This window comes from Eubalaena glacialis, chromosome 16, assembly GCF_028564815.1.
Source record: "Eubalaena glacialis isolate mEubGla1 chromosome 16, mEubGla1.1.hap2.+ XY, whole genome shotgun sequence".
In the NCBI taxonomy this organism is placed as follows: Eukaryota; Metazoa; Chordata; class Mammalia; order Artiodactyla; family Balaenidae; genus Eubalaena; species Eubalaena glacialis.
The window spans coordinates 2,291,629-2,306,584 of record NC_083731.1 but is presented as its reverse complement, the minus strand read 5'-3'; the positions used below and the strand labels follow the sequence as shown (position 1 = coordinate 2,306,584).

Here is a 14,956-nt window from a genome sequence, read left to right as displayed (position 1 = left end):
CACAGGGCAGCCTGCTCTTAGGTAACGTTCACGCCCAGCCAGAAAGCTGCTACGTACAACAGCCGATAGGAGGACGACTGGGTTTGCTGATCTTAAAATTTGGGGTGTGGCTAGTAGTTTGAAATGTTCACCTTAATCATACTCTGTTTCTAATTTTAAAAACTGATTACAGGGACTTCCCTGGTGGCACAGTGGTTAAGAATCCGCCTGCCAATGCAGGCGACACGGGTTCGGGCCCTGGTCCGGGAAGATCCCACATGCCGCGGAGCAACTAAACCCATGCGCCACAACTACTGAGCCTGCGCTCTAGAGCCCACGAGCCACAACTACTGAAGCCCACGCGCCTAGAGCCCGTGCTCTGCAACAAGAGAAGCCACCGCAATGAGTAGCCCGCGCTCGCTGCAACTAGAGAAAGCCCACATGCAGCAACAAAGGCCCAATGCAGCCAAGAAAAAATTAATTAATTTTTTAAAAACTGATTATAATATCTGCAACACATCAAATGTATCAAAATCCATGAGTTAACGTGCAGGGCTCAGGGAACCATGGTGGGAACCCCCGGGACAGGCTGGAAGTGGAGAACCCAGCCGGGATGCAGCCTTCGGTACCTGCGAGCACACATGCAGACACACGCACACACACCTGCACACACACACACACACGGGCAGAGCCAAGGGAGCGCCGACGCCGGAGGGACGGTCCACAGGGCAGGTCCACAAAAAGAAGGTGGATGAGGCCCCAGCAGAGACGCCAAAACCAGAAGAACATTGTTCCACAGAAGCCAGGGAGCGAGCAGGGGTGTCAGCGGCCCGTCACAGACTGGGCTGACGGTCACCGTGACCTCAGGAGACCAGAGTGGGTGGGGACGCCCGTCAGACAACAGCGGGGATGCGTGGACAGTGAGAGAAGAGACAAAAAAGAGGGTCCCTGGAGGAGAATGGGGACCAGAGAAGCACTGTGTTTACAGGGGTTCCCAAGACAGACACGTCCTGGGCGTCGTGCCGCCCGAGACAGAACCGGCAGAAAAGGCAGACGGAAGGGGACGCTGGGGGTCACGCTCGAGGCACCTGGTCCAGGACCAGCTCTGGGGCCGAGGATGGGGGTCCAGCCCCTCGCCCAGGTCCCTGGCCGCCTTCCTGAACCTACCGCGGAAGAGATGCAGGCACCCCCGGAGCTGGCCTGCGTGCGATGGGCAGTCAAGAACTAACTGCAAAGCGGGCTCTTCCACTAAAGAGAACAAGCGCTGATGTTGGGGAGATAAACGTGTTCTGGTTTTGCTGTTTCCCTTCCCACGGCCGGTCCCACCCGGGCGCTAAGCTTCCTTTCCAAACCACCTGCGTTGCCGGCACTAGGACCAAGCCTGCCCCGCCTGCACCCTCTGCTGGCCGAGCGTGCACATCACAGCCCAGACGACTCCGGGAAAAGCTTACCTGGCGATGGTGGAACACTCGGTATGCCAGCCAGGCCTCCCGTCTCCCCACGGCGAGGCCCAGGACGGCTCCCGGGGCTTCGCCGCCTTCCACAGTGCGAAGTCGCTGGCATGCCGCTTGTCAGAGTGACCTGCCAGTGACAGACGGTTAATCAGCAGGAGGGAATCCAGAACGAACCAACAGTCAGCCCCAAACAGGCAGGACGCACGTCCCCGATTCCGTTCCTCTGAGAAGTAACCTCACATTTCTCGTGCACGTGTTTTTCTCTTTGCCACGTGAAAGCTAGACAGCTACCAGATACTTTCCTCTGTAACATGACAGAAGCACGCGGTCCCCCGCAGTGCGGCCCGCTTCAGTAACCTGAGCGCTGCGGGCGGGGGGCGGGGTTTCAAGCACGTGCGGCGATGCTGCCCTGAGGGGCCTCCTCCGCATGCGCTCTCATTCTTCCTCATTCCGTCTCTGTCAGTAGCTGAGTTTCAGAGTCACGGTTTTCAAAGAGAGATGATAATCACACAGAGCAAAAAGGAAAATACCAGAGTATTGTATCAATCACATTCAAGAAGCAAGAAAACTCAGAAGAGGGGGGTTCAGGGCCATAGGACAAGCCGGTACGGGGCTCTCTTTACATTCCAAAACTGGGAGGCCACCAAGATGCCCTTCAGTGGGTGATGGATAAACAAACTGTGGTCCATCCAGACAATGGAGTGTTACTCAATGCTGATAAGAAGTGCGCTTTCGGGCTTCCCTGGTGGCGCAGTGGTTGAGAGTCTGCCTGCCAATGCAGGGGACACGGGTTCGAGCCCTGGTCTGGGAAGATCCCACATGCCGCGGAGCAACTGGGTCCGTGAGCCACAACTACTGAGCCTGCGCGTCTGGAGCCTGTGCTCCGCAACAGGAGAGGCCGCGACAGTGAGAGGCCTGCGCACCGCGATGAAGAGTGGCCCCCACTTGCCGCAGCTAGGGAGAGCCCTCACACAGAAACGAAGACCCAACACAGCCATAAATAAATAAATAAACAAATACTTTAAAAAAAAAAAAAAAAAAAAAAAAGAAGTGCGCTTTCGAGCCGTGAAAAAACATGGAGGGGGACTTCCCTGGCGGCCCAGTGGTTAAGACTTCGCCTTCCGGTGCAGGGGGTGCAGGTTCAATCCCTGGTTGGGGAGCTAAGATCCCACCTGCCTCGCAGCCGAAAAACCAAAACATAAAGCAGAAGCAATACTGTAACAAATTCATTAAAGACTTTAAACGTGGTCCACATCAAAAAAAAAAAAAATCATCAAAAAAAACAAAAAAAAGGAGGAATCTTACAGGCATATTACTAAGTGAAAGAAGCCAGTCTGGAAAGGCTAGACTGTATGATTCCCACTCTGTGACATTCTGGAAAAGGCAAAACAATGGGGACAGTAAAAAGATCAGTGGTTGACAGAGGCTGGGGCGGGAGGGGGGATGAACAGGCAGAGCACAGAGTATCTTCAGGGCAGAGAAACTCTCTGCGCGATACTATAATGACAGACACCTGTCATTACACATCCGTCTAAACCCAGAGAGACACCAAGAGTAACCCTGATGTAGACTATGGACTCGGGGTGAGGCTGGCATGTCAGAGCAGGTCCACCAGTTCTAACACGTCCCGCTCTGGTGGGGATGCTGGTAACAGGGAGGCTGTGTACAGCGGGGCAGCGGGCGTATGGAACTCTCTGGACCTGCCGCGCAATTCTGCTGTGAACCTAAACTGCTCGAAAAAATAAAGTCTATTTTTTTTTAAAGGGCTGCTGATGCTAGAATGTGTAGGTATCAGAAGTTCCTCCTCTGCTTCCCTAAGGCCGGGGCCACACCTCGCAGCCGTGGGTGGTCCAGGACGGGAGCAGGATAACAACGACCGAGCACACGTAAGAAGAACTGTTCTGAGGAGTCAACTCAACACACACACCCTTTGTAATTAGACTGAAACGACACGGTTCACAGGGCGGGAGGATTACGCCTACAGACAAAGACAACTCAGACAACTTGTCTTTTGGGTATTTGCTCATTTTTGTTTGGTTCTGTTAAATATCAATAGTATCCTTTAAAATGATGTTTACATCAATCCCAATCTCCCAATTATTTTTCATATAGTTCTATATACTTATTATTTCTTCTCCATAAAAATGACTTTGCAGAAGAGGGTATAGGAATAGATTCGAATGCAGCAGGAATGTCATACATGCTAAAATACGTATGGGAACTTAACGACACGGGGAAGTTTAAGTGGGAATTTATGTATGATAAAATACCTACGGGGATTTAACACGTGACAGCAGCCAGTTGGACAAGAGCGTTAAGACGTGACACCCCAGATGGCACATGCACGTGCAGAGCGCCCCAGGGAGGAATGGGAGGCCGCGTGTCACGTGCTGCGGGAACTTTCTACTCTGCGTGGTCTCTCTATTCCAAAAAACCCAACTAAATCGAAAACTCGGGTGTGATCAATGTCCGGCAACATCACCACATCTGAGAGAGCAGGCGTCCTCGCCCCCATCGAGCACGGGAGGGTCTGGGCTTTGTCCCCAGAACCCCACGGGAGGGAGAGGCTGGACCCACCTGTATCTCCCACGGGGGCAGGGGCCACGCCGACCAGCTTGCCGTATCTGTCTCCTCTTGACTGCAGGTCGAAGTAGACGTTGCCTGTTTCATAAAGGTGACCGTGAAGCTCGTTTCTGTCGTCAACACCCGCATCTACACATCTACATCACAGCTAATGACAATTAGAACCTGAACCCAGGATACGGCATCAGCCTTCAGGTGGCGCCTTTCACTGTATGTTTAAACCAGAATTAACAACAACACTGTATTGTAAAAGCATGCGTTTGCACACATCATGAACGTCTGGTTGTATAAGGGAAAACACAAATGTAAGTTCTCTGTAAGATGTTGAGCCAGTTCTTTTTAACAAGAAAAAAGGGAAGTGAGTTTATCACTGGCCTGCCTTCAGCTCTGGGTCCTGGGTTACATACCCATCAATAAAGCAAGCCCTTTTTAACCCAGATACCCTAAGACCACCCTGCCACTCAGAACAGGCACCCCACACGAAAGCATCCCCCCCCCGCCGTGGGGTCCTTTCACCGAGGTGCACGCGGGCTGCGGGTGCCAGACGACCCTCCCACGGGGACCCTGCAGAGCCCGGGAGCCCTGCTCGCCCCCACTCAGGAAGAGGCAGAGCAGGGAAGGCGGTGGCAGAGCTGCAGCCCTGGCGGGAAGAGTCCTGCCCCGAAGGAGCCGGCGCTCAGGAAGGCCGACAGCACGGCCACTGGATCACACTCCTGACCGGCCACCTGCATGCCGCGATCAGCGCAAGGGCCCAAGGTCGGGTGTGATTTTTAACCTTCGCAAACTTCTGGCTTTTAATCTTCACATTCTTTGTACTGACACAGTTACTAATCTGTAGCTGCACTATCCTTCTTAGGGACAGTGGCCTTGAAGACAGGTTGCTTTAAAATCCAGGAAGCTTTTATGGGACTTCTCTGGCGGTCCAGTGGTTAAGACTCCGCGCTTCCACTGCAGGGGGCCCAGGTTCGATCCCCGGTCGGGGAACTAAGATCCCGCCTGCCTCACGGAGCAGCCAAAACAAACAAACACACACAAGATCCAGGGAGCTTTGACTGTCAGAGACCCATGTCCCCGGTCACTCTCCAGCCCAGCTGGCGGGGACAGGGCAGGCGCCAGCGCCGCAGGGGGGCAATTGGCAGAACAGCGGGGAAACGGCCCCCGGTAACTGGGCTCTGCCACTCCCCCACGGGGTCCTTCCTCCGCACGCAGTTTATTACTAAGCCCGACCTACGCGCCGGGGTACAGCAGCGAAGCAAGTACTGTGGGAACTGCTTTCTACTAAGTCAGAATGCGGACAGCACTTTGAAAATGCTTTGACAGAGGGAGAAACTGCTCCCTTGATAGAGGACACGTTTTCCTGAACCTGGGCTTACTTCACCCATTTGCTGAACAAATTTTTTCTTCACAAATAGTTCAAAGCTCAAATTAGAGTCAAGCTTTTGTGGAATTGCCACAAAGTCCAAATTACTGGAGTTCAAGTTAATACATTTATTTTAAATGAATTATGTTTGTGTCACCATTATTAAAAATGTACAACCAGGGCTTCCCTGGCAGCGCAGTGGTTAAGAATCCACCTGCCAATGCAGGGGACACGGGTTCGAGCCCTGGTCCGGGAAGATCCCACATGCTGCAGAGCAGCTAAGCCCGTGCACCAAAACTACTGAGCCCGCGAGCCACAACTACTGAAGCCCGCGCGCCTAGAGCCCGTGCTCCTCAACAAGAGAGGCCACCGCAATGAGAAGCCCGTGCACTGCAACGAAGACCCAACGCAGCCAAAAATAAAAATAAATAAATTAAAAAACCAAAACAAAACAGGACGACATGCAGCATTTATCCTGTGCCGCGCCTGGGTGAACCCCTGGTGCCTCAGGACACAGGTCTCAGGTCTGGTCACTCCTCCCCCTCCGGTTCCAGGACCGCAGGGAGATGCCTCCTGTATCTTCTGGAGCAGACGTGCAGCTGTGCATAAAGGGCCTCACCCTACGTAACCCCAGCATCATCACCAGCCCCAGGCACTGCACCGTGCCCTCCCGCATCCCGTGGCCTCTGCACGGGGCTGTGTCCCCTCTTCTAAGACACACCCACTGTGTTCCCTCCACAGCTGAAGACACCGACCGGGTCCCCTGTTGTACAGAATGCCCGTCTTGGGGTGCTTTGTCTGGCCCTTCCTCTGGGTCCAGTTTAACTGGTTTAGGAGCTGCTGCTTTTGTCTGGGGCCCCAGGGCAAGGCTGCACCCTGGCATTTTGCTGCCTCTGGGATCCTGCCTTTTTTCAGCTGCACCACCTTCTCCCCAGCTGTGCCTCCCAAATCCTGCCCATCCCCAAAGCCCTGGCCAAAGCCTCCTCCCTCCCAGGAAGCTTCCTCCACCCCTGGGGCTGACGGTGAGCTTCCTCAACTCTGATATCAGCACCGTCCCACTGGGCAGCCCATCCCGTGCTGCCTTATTTGCACAACTTGTCGGTTCTTGGACCAGAAAAGCCTCTGACTTCGTGAATAATGCCCAGAGTGCCCAGCCCGGGTCGGGGCTCTGCAGGTGCTGCCATGCTCGTTGCGAGTAAAGGACAAAGGAAGAAGTGTGACCCTCGATGCGGTGTACGGGGATGACCGGACAGGGAGCACCATTCCTTCGTGGTCCCGCCCGAGAGCTTGAGAGGCGCGGGGACCCTGCCTGGAGCCGCGTGCAGCCTGCGCACACGAGGACTTGCGCTTTTTCCTTCACGTATTTGCTATGTTCAGGTTTTGTCTCCAAGAGGATCAGGCAAAGCACCCGAAGACGGGATGTTCTGTACAAGGGACCCAGTCAGTGTCTTCAGCTTCGTGGAGGGAACACTGTGGGTGTGTCTTAGACGGAAGAGGGGACACAGTCCCGTGCAGAGGCCACGGGGTGCGGGAGGGCTCGGTCCAGTGCCTGGGGCTGGTGATGACGCTGGGGTTACATAGGGCGAGGCCCTTTATGCACAGATGCGAGTGGCAGTGTCGGGAGATCTGCCGTTTCTGCCACTGGCCCATCAAAAACGACCCTCCCCTACGCAGAGAGGGAGAACCAGTCCTTAACAAGGGAGTGGGTCTTCAGAGCGACCGCCACGGTCCCCAGCTGTGTTGTGAAAAATTATAAACAAAGTTGAAAAAAGGCTCCAGTGAAGACTGGACCCCCAGCCGGACCCCACGGCCGCTGGCACCTGGCCGCGTTTGCCGCGTCGAGATCGACTCTCGGATGCTCATCTCGCCTCTGATAGCGCAAGATATTTTGAAAGAGAATTGATTCAACAGCTTCACAAAGAGACACAACCGTAGAAAATCTCACAACATTTTTGCCGTAAGAATCCTACCAAGAAAGACAGTAAGACGTTCCGCCCATCCGAGCCACCCAAATATGCAGCCCGCCCGTCAAACTCCTACGGGTCTCACCCGGCGATCAGGTTAATAACATAACCGCTACCTTTTGGGGTGGAGTAAGCGTGCCCGTTAGCAATGATTCTCTCGATAAAAGCAATTATCTGAGGAATGTTTTCAGTTACCCTCAGGTACACGGTGGGTGGGAGAACCTGTAAGAAAGCAGAGGAGAGACGCGGTTTCCCCAGCTCCACGCGGAGGGGGTCAGCCCCACTGACTCCGCCGTCCAAGCTGCTCATCACCCACCTACCTTCAAGGCTGCCATGTCTTGTTTGAAGTCTTCTTCATAAAGATTGGCCAGGGAAGCGGGCGACACGTTCATCTGTAAGATGAGGAGAGCATGCGAGTCTGGGGGGCTCATGGCGGAACCCGAGAGGCACGGCCACCCCTGACGGGCCGCAGAGCGCGGCCTCCACGCGGTCCTGCCCACGAAGGGGCATTTAATCGTCCTAGTCCCTTAGCTGGTCAAAAAGCTTTACTGACTTGCTTTCTGGTCAGAGAGAAAAAGGAATAAACAGTGTCATGATTTCCGTTATATAATTCAAAACAAAACCCAAAGACCTACAAAGTAGCCTCTGCTCTTCTAGGACCAGGGCAAGCCAGGTCACCCCATCCGACACACAACCACTTGAGTTCCCGACTTGTATCCCTTATCTCTCAGGGGGCAAGAGAAAACAAGTCACAAGTGCTTGTGTGAGGAAATGTCTCAGAAACATGTGAAAGCGATGCAGCCCCCGTCAGTGGGGACCGTGACGGGTGTTCCATCTGAAGGGGCCAGGGCTGGACGTCGGGGGGCAAGCAGAACCCCCAGAGAAGTACGCTGAATTCTGAACGCAGGGGCTCTGGATTCGGGGGGGGGGGGCGGTACACACAACAGTCCTCCCTAGGGCACTTCTTACTTTTCAGCAGAAAAACACTCCCAGCACAGAGCACGACCCTGATGTCCTGAAACCCTACGCGGGTCCACGACCGCGAGCTCTCAACTCCGCCGGCACCTGCGTCTGCTCCGCGCTAGGCACCCCTGCCCTGCTCCCCTCACCCCACCCCGTGAAACAGCGTCAGGGTGAAGACACTCCCGCCCCGGAGGACAACGAAACCTCCTCAAGTGGAAGGCCACCCCGAGCCCCGTCACCCTGAGGCCACCTTCGTCCCAGCCCAGGGCCCGAAAAAGGAATCGTCCTGGAAACCGAGGCCAGGGAGCGTTTACTGAAGAAATAAACCTGGTGAACAAAGTGTCTTTTTCGCTGCGTGGTCTGGGGCAAGACAACAAACCTCTCGGCCTCAGCTTTCTTTGCAAGGTGGAGAGTCCCACCGAGTCGCCCCTTAGATGGCTCCGGGGATTCCCGTGCACGCGGGTGAGCCAGCTCTGCGGACAGAAGAGCCTTGTTCATATCGCTCCCGCGCAGACAGGGCACCCAGACCCACTGGGCCTTCTCCTGAGCGTGGCCTTGTGGCAGAGCAGACCTCCTAGACAAGAAATCTGCTACCGTACATCTATCCGGAGGACAAAAGGCCAACCGAACAATAACGCCTAAAAACTCGGTGCCGTTTCAGAAGTTTCAAATAAAACACCACGTGGGACCAAAGATCAGCATCTATCTGATCAGTATTTACCTGATTTCAGTCTCCTGCACGCTAATTCTCTCTTGGAGAACACAAGCAACGTAAATGTGCCCAAGCCCGGCCGCCCTCCCACAAGGCGAACACCGTCAGAATCGTCCCAGGAGCACAAGCGTGGTCCGCTGCGTGCTCGTACCGCCTCTCCAGAGCCCCACACGCGCCTGCGCCTGGTCTCCTCGGCTGACGCCACACGGTAGCCGGGACCCGGGCAGGCGGTGCGCCGAGCGCCACGCGCCACCTTCCCACGCAGGCCTGCGTCCGCGTCCGTCTCCCAGCCGGGCGTGAACCTCGCACCACCCGGTCCGCGCTCTCGCCGTCTCCGGCCGTGACACCCACGCGAGTGCGGAGCCTGAGCTACAGACCCGCACGTGACGCCCTGGTCGAGGACACACACACACCCTTGCCAGGCTGCTGGCAGCGCCTCCGGAGGAGCTGGAACCTGACCCGCCAGGCTCGGCACAGTGCTGGCGAACGGCTGGACCTCGTCGACGTGATACTAAATAGCATGTTCTCGTTGCATCTTTAAGCTGCATTTCTCGTATTTTGAGGGAGCTTGAACATCTCACGTGTTTAGGGACCATCTGCACTAAACCATCTGAAACTAACCTTTTTTCTACAGAGTTGTAGGTCTTTTAGGTCTTTTCCTATTGATATGTAGGGAGTATTTTTTAAAGAAAAGAAACCAACCTTTTATCCCCAGTAGGAATTTCAATTTTTTTCACAGTCTTTCAACCTTATGGCTATCTTATGGCAGGCAGAAAATTTCATTGTTATATTTAGCAATCTTTTACATTTCTCCATCTTTTCTGGGTTTGGAAACAAACTTAGGAAAGCCTTCCCCAACAAGAGGCTATAAAAAGTGCCCCAAGGTTTATTCCAGTAATTTGTGGTTCCACTTCTCTTATGTGAAATCCGATCTGCTTCAGATTTGGTTGTGAGGCATATATCCAACTTGGTTTATTTTTTTCCCCAGATGGTTACCCAACTGTCAACACTTTTTACTGAGTAATTCATCTGTTCCCCAATGATCTGAAATGCCATCTTTATCATAAAATAAATTTCCATGATTTACTGTGTCTATTTCTGGACTTTCTAGTGTGTTCCATCGTCTGTCTCTTCGTGTAACTGTAAATCAGTGTTTAATCTCTACAGCCTCCAGAGACGCGGAAAGCGGACGGGGGTGCTTCGGGGTGGGGCGCAGGGAGACTGGAGGGTGGGGTTTCTGGGGGGAAGGGTGGTGACGGTCACCATCTCGACACCGGTGATGGTCACAGGCGTGGAGGGTTTATCGGGCTGAACACGCTGTGTGCATTACGTGCAGCTTCCCCCGGGTCTGTTCCACCTCAGTAAAGCTGTGCTAAAAAAGGGGAAAGAATATATTAAAAACAACAACAACTTTCTATAGGTTTTTAACTGTTTTAACATCTGGTAGGGCTACCCCCTCCCTTGTCCTGGCTACTCTTGCTTTCTGCTCTTCCGTGGGAACTCTAGGATCAGCGCGTCCAGCTCCGATAATATGGACACACGGTGCGTGGGGGGCACCTCTGCGCAAACAGGCACGTCCTGCTCCACGCGGGGTAAGGACGGCTGCGAGCGCTCCCAGTGACAGTGAACCGGAAGTGGGCACGAGCTGTTGCTGGCTTGGGGGAGAGGGAATCATATTCCAAAAGTAACATTTCAGTTCTAGGCAGCTGGGCCCACCCCACGAGGGGCTCGCGCTGCTCTCTCCACAGAACAACCTACAGGAGGCGCTGCTGACACGGGGTCCTGGCCCCTGTTATTTCAGACCCCCGCCGGATCACCTCAGCTGAGCTCTCCCTGGCAGGGGACCCCGCCGGTCCAGCCCTCGCCCTCAGCTGCGCGTCCAGCCTTCTTCCCGGAGGGAAGGGCACGCGGGCCAGCGTTCCGAAGCACAGAGAGAGTAACTCGGCTTGAATCGCTGAGACATTTATCATCGTTTTTCTTAACACAAAATGCGACCATGCGAATATACCTCGTTTCTTTTCATCCTTACCCCAGAAATCCTCCTGCGGTTTTTATCCCTGACGAACTATAAAACTGTGCCAAAAATTAAAGTCAAGGAAGTGATTCAGAAAAGTGAAATATTATAATTTAAAATATTTTAAGAGCCAGTGCTGGAGCAGATGGCATGAAGGTATGGCCGTCGTCAACAACGTTCGCCCTCAGTAAAAAGAACAGCCTCTCTGCTGCATCCTAAGAAACAAATAGGTATCTTCGTAACTCTGTGTTTCAGATGAATGGTTTATCACCTTGAAGTAAGACTCTATTTTGAGGACAGAAGAGACCCTTGGATGCCAGGTTGGCATCCTGCTGTGTAATAAGTACTGAAACGCTCAGGTGTCAAAAATTAAAACACTCTCTACGCTTAGGATCTTTAACCAATCCTACCGACTCTCACGTTCTAAGTAACGCAAATTCTTTGCAAGTTCTTTATAAAGTAGCAAGTGACGCCTACCGCGGGACCCCTCTGAAGCCCCACTCCTCCTGCGCCTGCGGATGCCCAGCCCCTCCCTCCCCAGGCTCCCGGCCTTCACCCCGCGGCTGCTGGCCCACACCCCTGCACACCCCATCTTTCCCCTCCGGCGCCCACCCGCCTAGCCCCCGCCGCGGCTGGACAGCTCCACCTCCGACTCTGAGGCCTCACAGCCAACCCCAAAGCGCCCAGTGCGGGGACACGCCTGCGCGGCCTCACGTCCCGGCCGGGCGTGAGCACAGGTGGAACGCCGGCCTGGGCGCCTTCCTTCTCCAGCAGCCTGCATTTCCAGACGCCGCCCTGCCGCGGGCTTCCTGCAGGCCGCTCACCCAGCTGCCACGCCAGGTCACAGGCTTCTGTCCTTTCCGTCCTACCCCCGGCCAGCGAGGCGGGGCCCCGGCGTCCACCCTGCTCTGCGTCGCGGGACCGACCTTCCCACCAAGCGTCCCGGACCCTGTTCGGCTCCCACCCGGATCCCAGCAGATTCCAGAGGGACATCGCACGCCTGCCCCCCGCCTTCCCCTTGGCCTGTCCTCACCGTGGACGATAGGACACTCCTTCCTGCATCGTGTTCGCTCAAAAACTCCACTCTAGGACCCCAGGGCTGCCACCCCAGCAAGTGACTGAGCACAGACCGAAGTCAGACGGCCCTGGGCAAACGGCTCCAGCGGGAAGACAGAGGGACAGCGACAGCAGCGCACGGCCCCTGGCAGTCGGGGGCTGCGGCCCCGCCCCTGCGGCCCCAAGCCGCCCGCTCCCTTTCCGCCCCCGTCTCCCTCTGTTCCCCCAGCTCCCCCTCCCTCACAGGTCCCCACGAAGCGGCAGCTCCCACGTCGGCATCTCATGACCGCGCCTCTAGGCTCCGGTGGTGGACCAGGGTGGACACGTGACCGCAGGGACACCAGACACAGGCGGGGGATTTGGAGACCAGGCAGAGACAGAATCAGGCCAGGGCTCGAACTAAACCGTCAGAGAGAACCAGGGATGGGATGATGAACCGCCAGCGCTGGCACCGCCTGATCTTCACCTCCAGCCCTGCAGTGGCTCCTTTCTGGTACCAAACGTGGTGTGTCTTTTCCAATGCCAACCACTTCTCCGACCCTCTGACTCCAGCTGGAAGTCAATCCTATTCGTTTTGTTTTTTAAAAAATAAATTTAACTTATTTATTTTATTGTTATTTATTTTTGGCTGCATTGGGTCTTTTTTGCTGTGCGCAGGCTTTCTCTAGTTGCGGCGAGCGGGGGCTACTCTTCGTTGCGGCGCGCGGGCTTCTCACTGCGGTGGCTTCTCTTGTTGCAGAGCACAGGCTCTAGGAGTGTGGGCTTCAGTACTTGTGGCTCGCGGGCTCAGTAGTTGTGGCGGGTGGGCTCAGTTGCTCCGCGGCATGTGGGATCTTCCTGGACCAGGGCTCGAACCCGTGTCCCCTGCATTGGCAGGCAGATTCTTAACCACCGCGCCACCAGGGAAGCCCCGTCAATCCTATTCTGACACCAGCTCCCGGGGTCAGCACAGAGCCCGCAAGTTAAGGGCTCAGTCCCACAGGACTGCCCCACTTCAGACACCTGCAGCAGTGGGGTCCCCAGGCCACCAGCACTTTTGCCCACCGACTAGAAATTTGGGGGTTTGATGAAACAAGTCACAGAGCTCAGGAGAGCACTCCACTTCCCATTACCAGTTTATATGAAGGACACAACTCAGCAGCAGCCCCGTGGACAAGACACGCGGGACGAGGTTGGGGGGGGGGGGGCATGTGCATGCCCTCGGGGCGCCAGGCGGGCACCACCTCCCAGCACCTCCATGTCCAGCAACCTGGAAGCTCCAGAGCCCCGTCATCTGGGGGTTTTATGGAGGCTTCATCCTTGGGAAGGTTGATTAAATCCCTGGCCATCGGTGATCAGCTCAACCTCCAGCCCCTCTCCCCTCCCAGGAGGTAGGCAGGGGTGGAGGGATGCAGGTGGGAGTGAAAGTTCCAGCTCAACTCATGGCTGGTCTTTCTGGCACCAGCCCCCATCCCGACGCCATCTAGAGGCCCCAGCCACTGGTCATCCCATTAGCTCACAGAAGACACTATCACTCCAGCTGTGGACCAGGAACCACGACAAAGACCACATGCATATTTTTATTTCAACACAGCCCTGAGCTGAGCTTCAGATTGGTTTGGGTTTCCTCCGATACCTCAAACTCCCTCTCTCTCCACTCACGAAGCGCTCACCCTCCCCCAGTGCAGGGCGCCCACCGAGCCCTCTCTGAGGCCCTTGTCTCTGGTCGCATCCCCCCGCCCCAGAGCGGGCTGTCCCCACTGCACCGAGCTGGTCCCGTGCTGGAAGGTCCCACGGTCTACGGAACAAAGCCCAACTCCCAGGGCATCGTCCAGGCCAGGACGCCCCTCCCTCTCCAGCTTCGCCAGCCGGCACCGCCCACCCCACGTGCCAGGGATACTGCAGGATTGGCTTCCACGCAGGACATGCTCTGCTCTCTCCACGCTCTCCCCTCCACCCAGAATGTCTCGCTCTTCACGGGCCAATCCCTTCCTAACGCTTAACATCCCGCGTGGGCGAACCTCCTCCAGTAAGTCATTTCCGAATTCCAGAAAGGCGCAGTGATCCTCTTTGCACCCCACCCCCAATCTGGGCTTACAAAATAAACTAAGTCGCGCAGAGAGCATCCGTCTGAGGGTCCGTCTGCCTCGCCGGACACAAGGTCCGGAGGCCAGGAACTGTCTGTCTCACCTCTGTCCACACAAAGCCTCTGTCCCAGGCCTGAGCCTGGACCCGGATGGTCAATGAAGTTCAGGGACAGTCCTGGAAACGGAAGTCGAGTCCACTGTAAGGGAATACGACACACTGACTGAACTATCCAGACTAAATAGAAATGGGAAACCCCGCTGTGCTGAGGACGTGAGGAAATACGTTTAAAGTTGGAACCCGTTTTCGGCACTGCTGGTAACCTCTCTCTGAAACGATCCAACTCCAAGAAGGGTGACAAATCGTATCAAATAAACTGCTCATCATTTGACCTAGTAATTCCACCTTGGGAAAAATATTTAAGCAGACAACAGAGGGGGAGAAAAAGAAATTCACTGCAGCACTATTTTTAACACCTAGAAACAATAAAAACAGTCAAAGATGGGGAGGTCCAGAGGAATCTCTGAGTAGCCCCCAACGGCGGAATGCTGTCTAGTTATTAAAAAGGCAAATTGGTAGGAAATAGGAAGATGGGGTTTCTAGGAAATAAATCTGAGAGAAAATAACAGAATATGGGAGGAATGCAAGAGTCCAAAAATAAGGATGGTAGTAAGTACAATGTCTGTGTGACGGAAGGTTGTAAGACTATTTAAAAATGTTTAAGAATACTTAACATGAAAAAACACTCAAAATGCAATAAGTGGAAAAAACAGGTTATGAAACAGTATAAAGTATAAACTGGTTTTC

At 54.8% G+C, this 14,956-nt stretch overlaps 1 protein-coding gene across 3 annotated transcripts in view; it reads right to left on the bottom strand.

Moving 5' to 3' along the window:
- Positions 1 to 14,956, bottom strand: part of CARS2 (cysteinyl-tRNA synthetase 2, mitochondrial) — a 38,819-nt gene that overhangs the window by 14,996 nt on the left and 8,867 nt on the right. For all 3 annotated transcript variants that reach the window (XM_061171044.1, XM_061171042.1, XM_061171043.1), the window contains exons 4-7: positions 7,661 to 7,732; positions 7,457 to 7,562; positions 4,011 to 4,094; positions 1,431 to 1,560 (exon numbers count right to left, since the gene is read on the bottom strand). In XM_061171044.1, the coding sequence (XP_061027027.1) occupies positions 1,431 to 1,560; positions 4,011 to 4,094; positions 7,457 to 7,562; positions 7,661 to 7,732 (392 nt within the window). The remainder of the gene's footprint in view (positions 1 to 1,430; positions 1,561 to 4,010; positions 4,095 to 7,456; positions 7,563 to 7,660; positions 7,733 to 14,956) is intronic.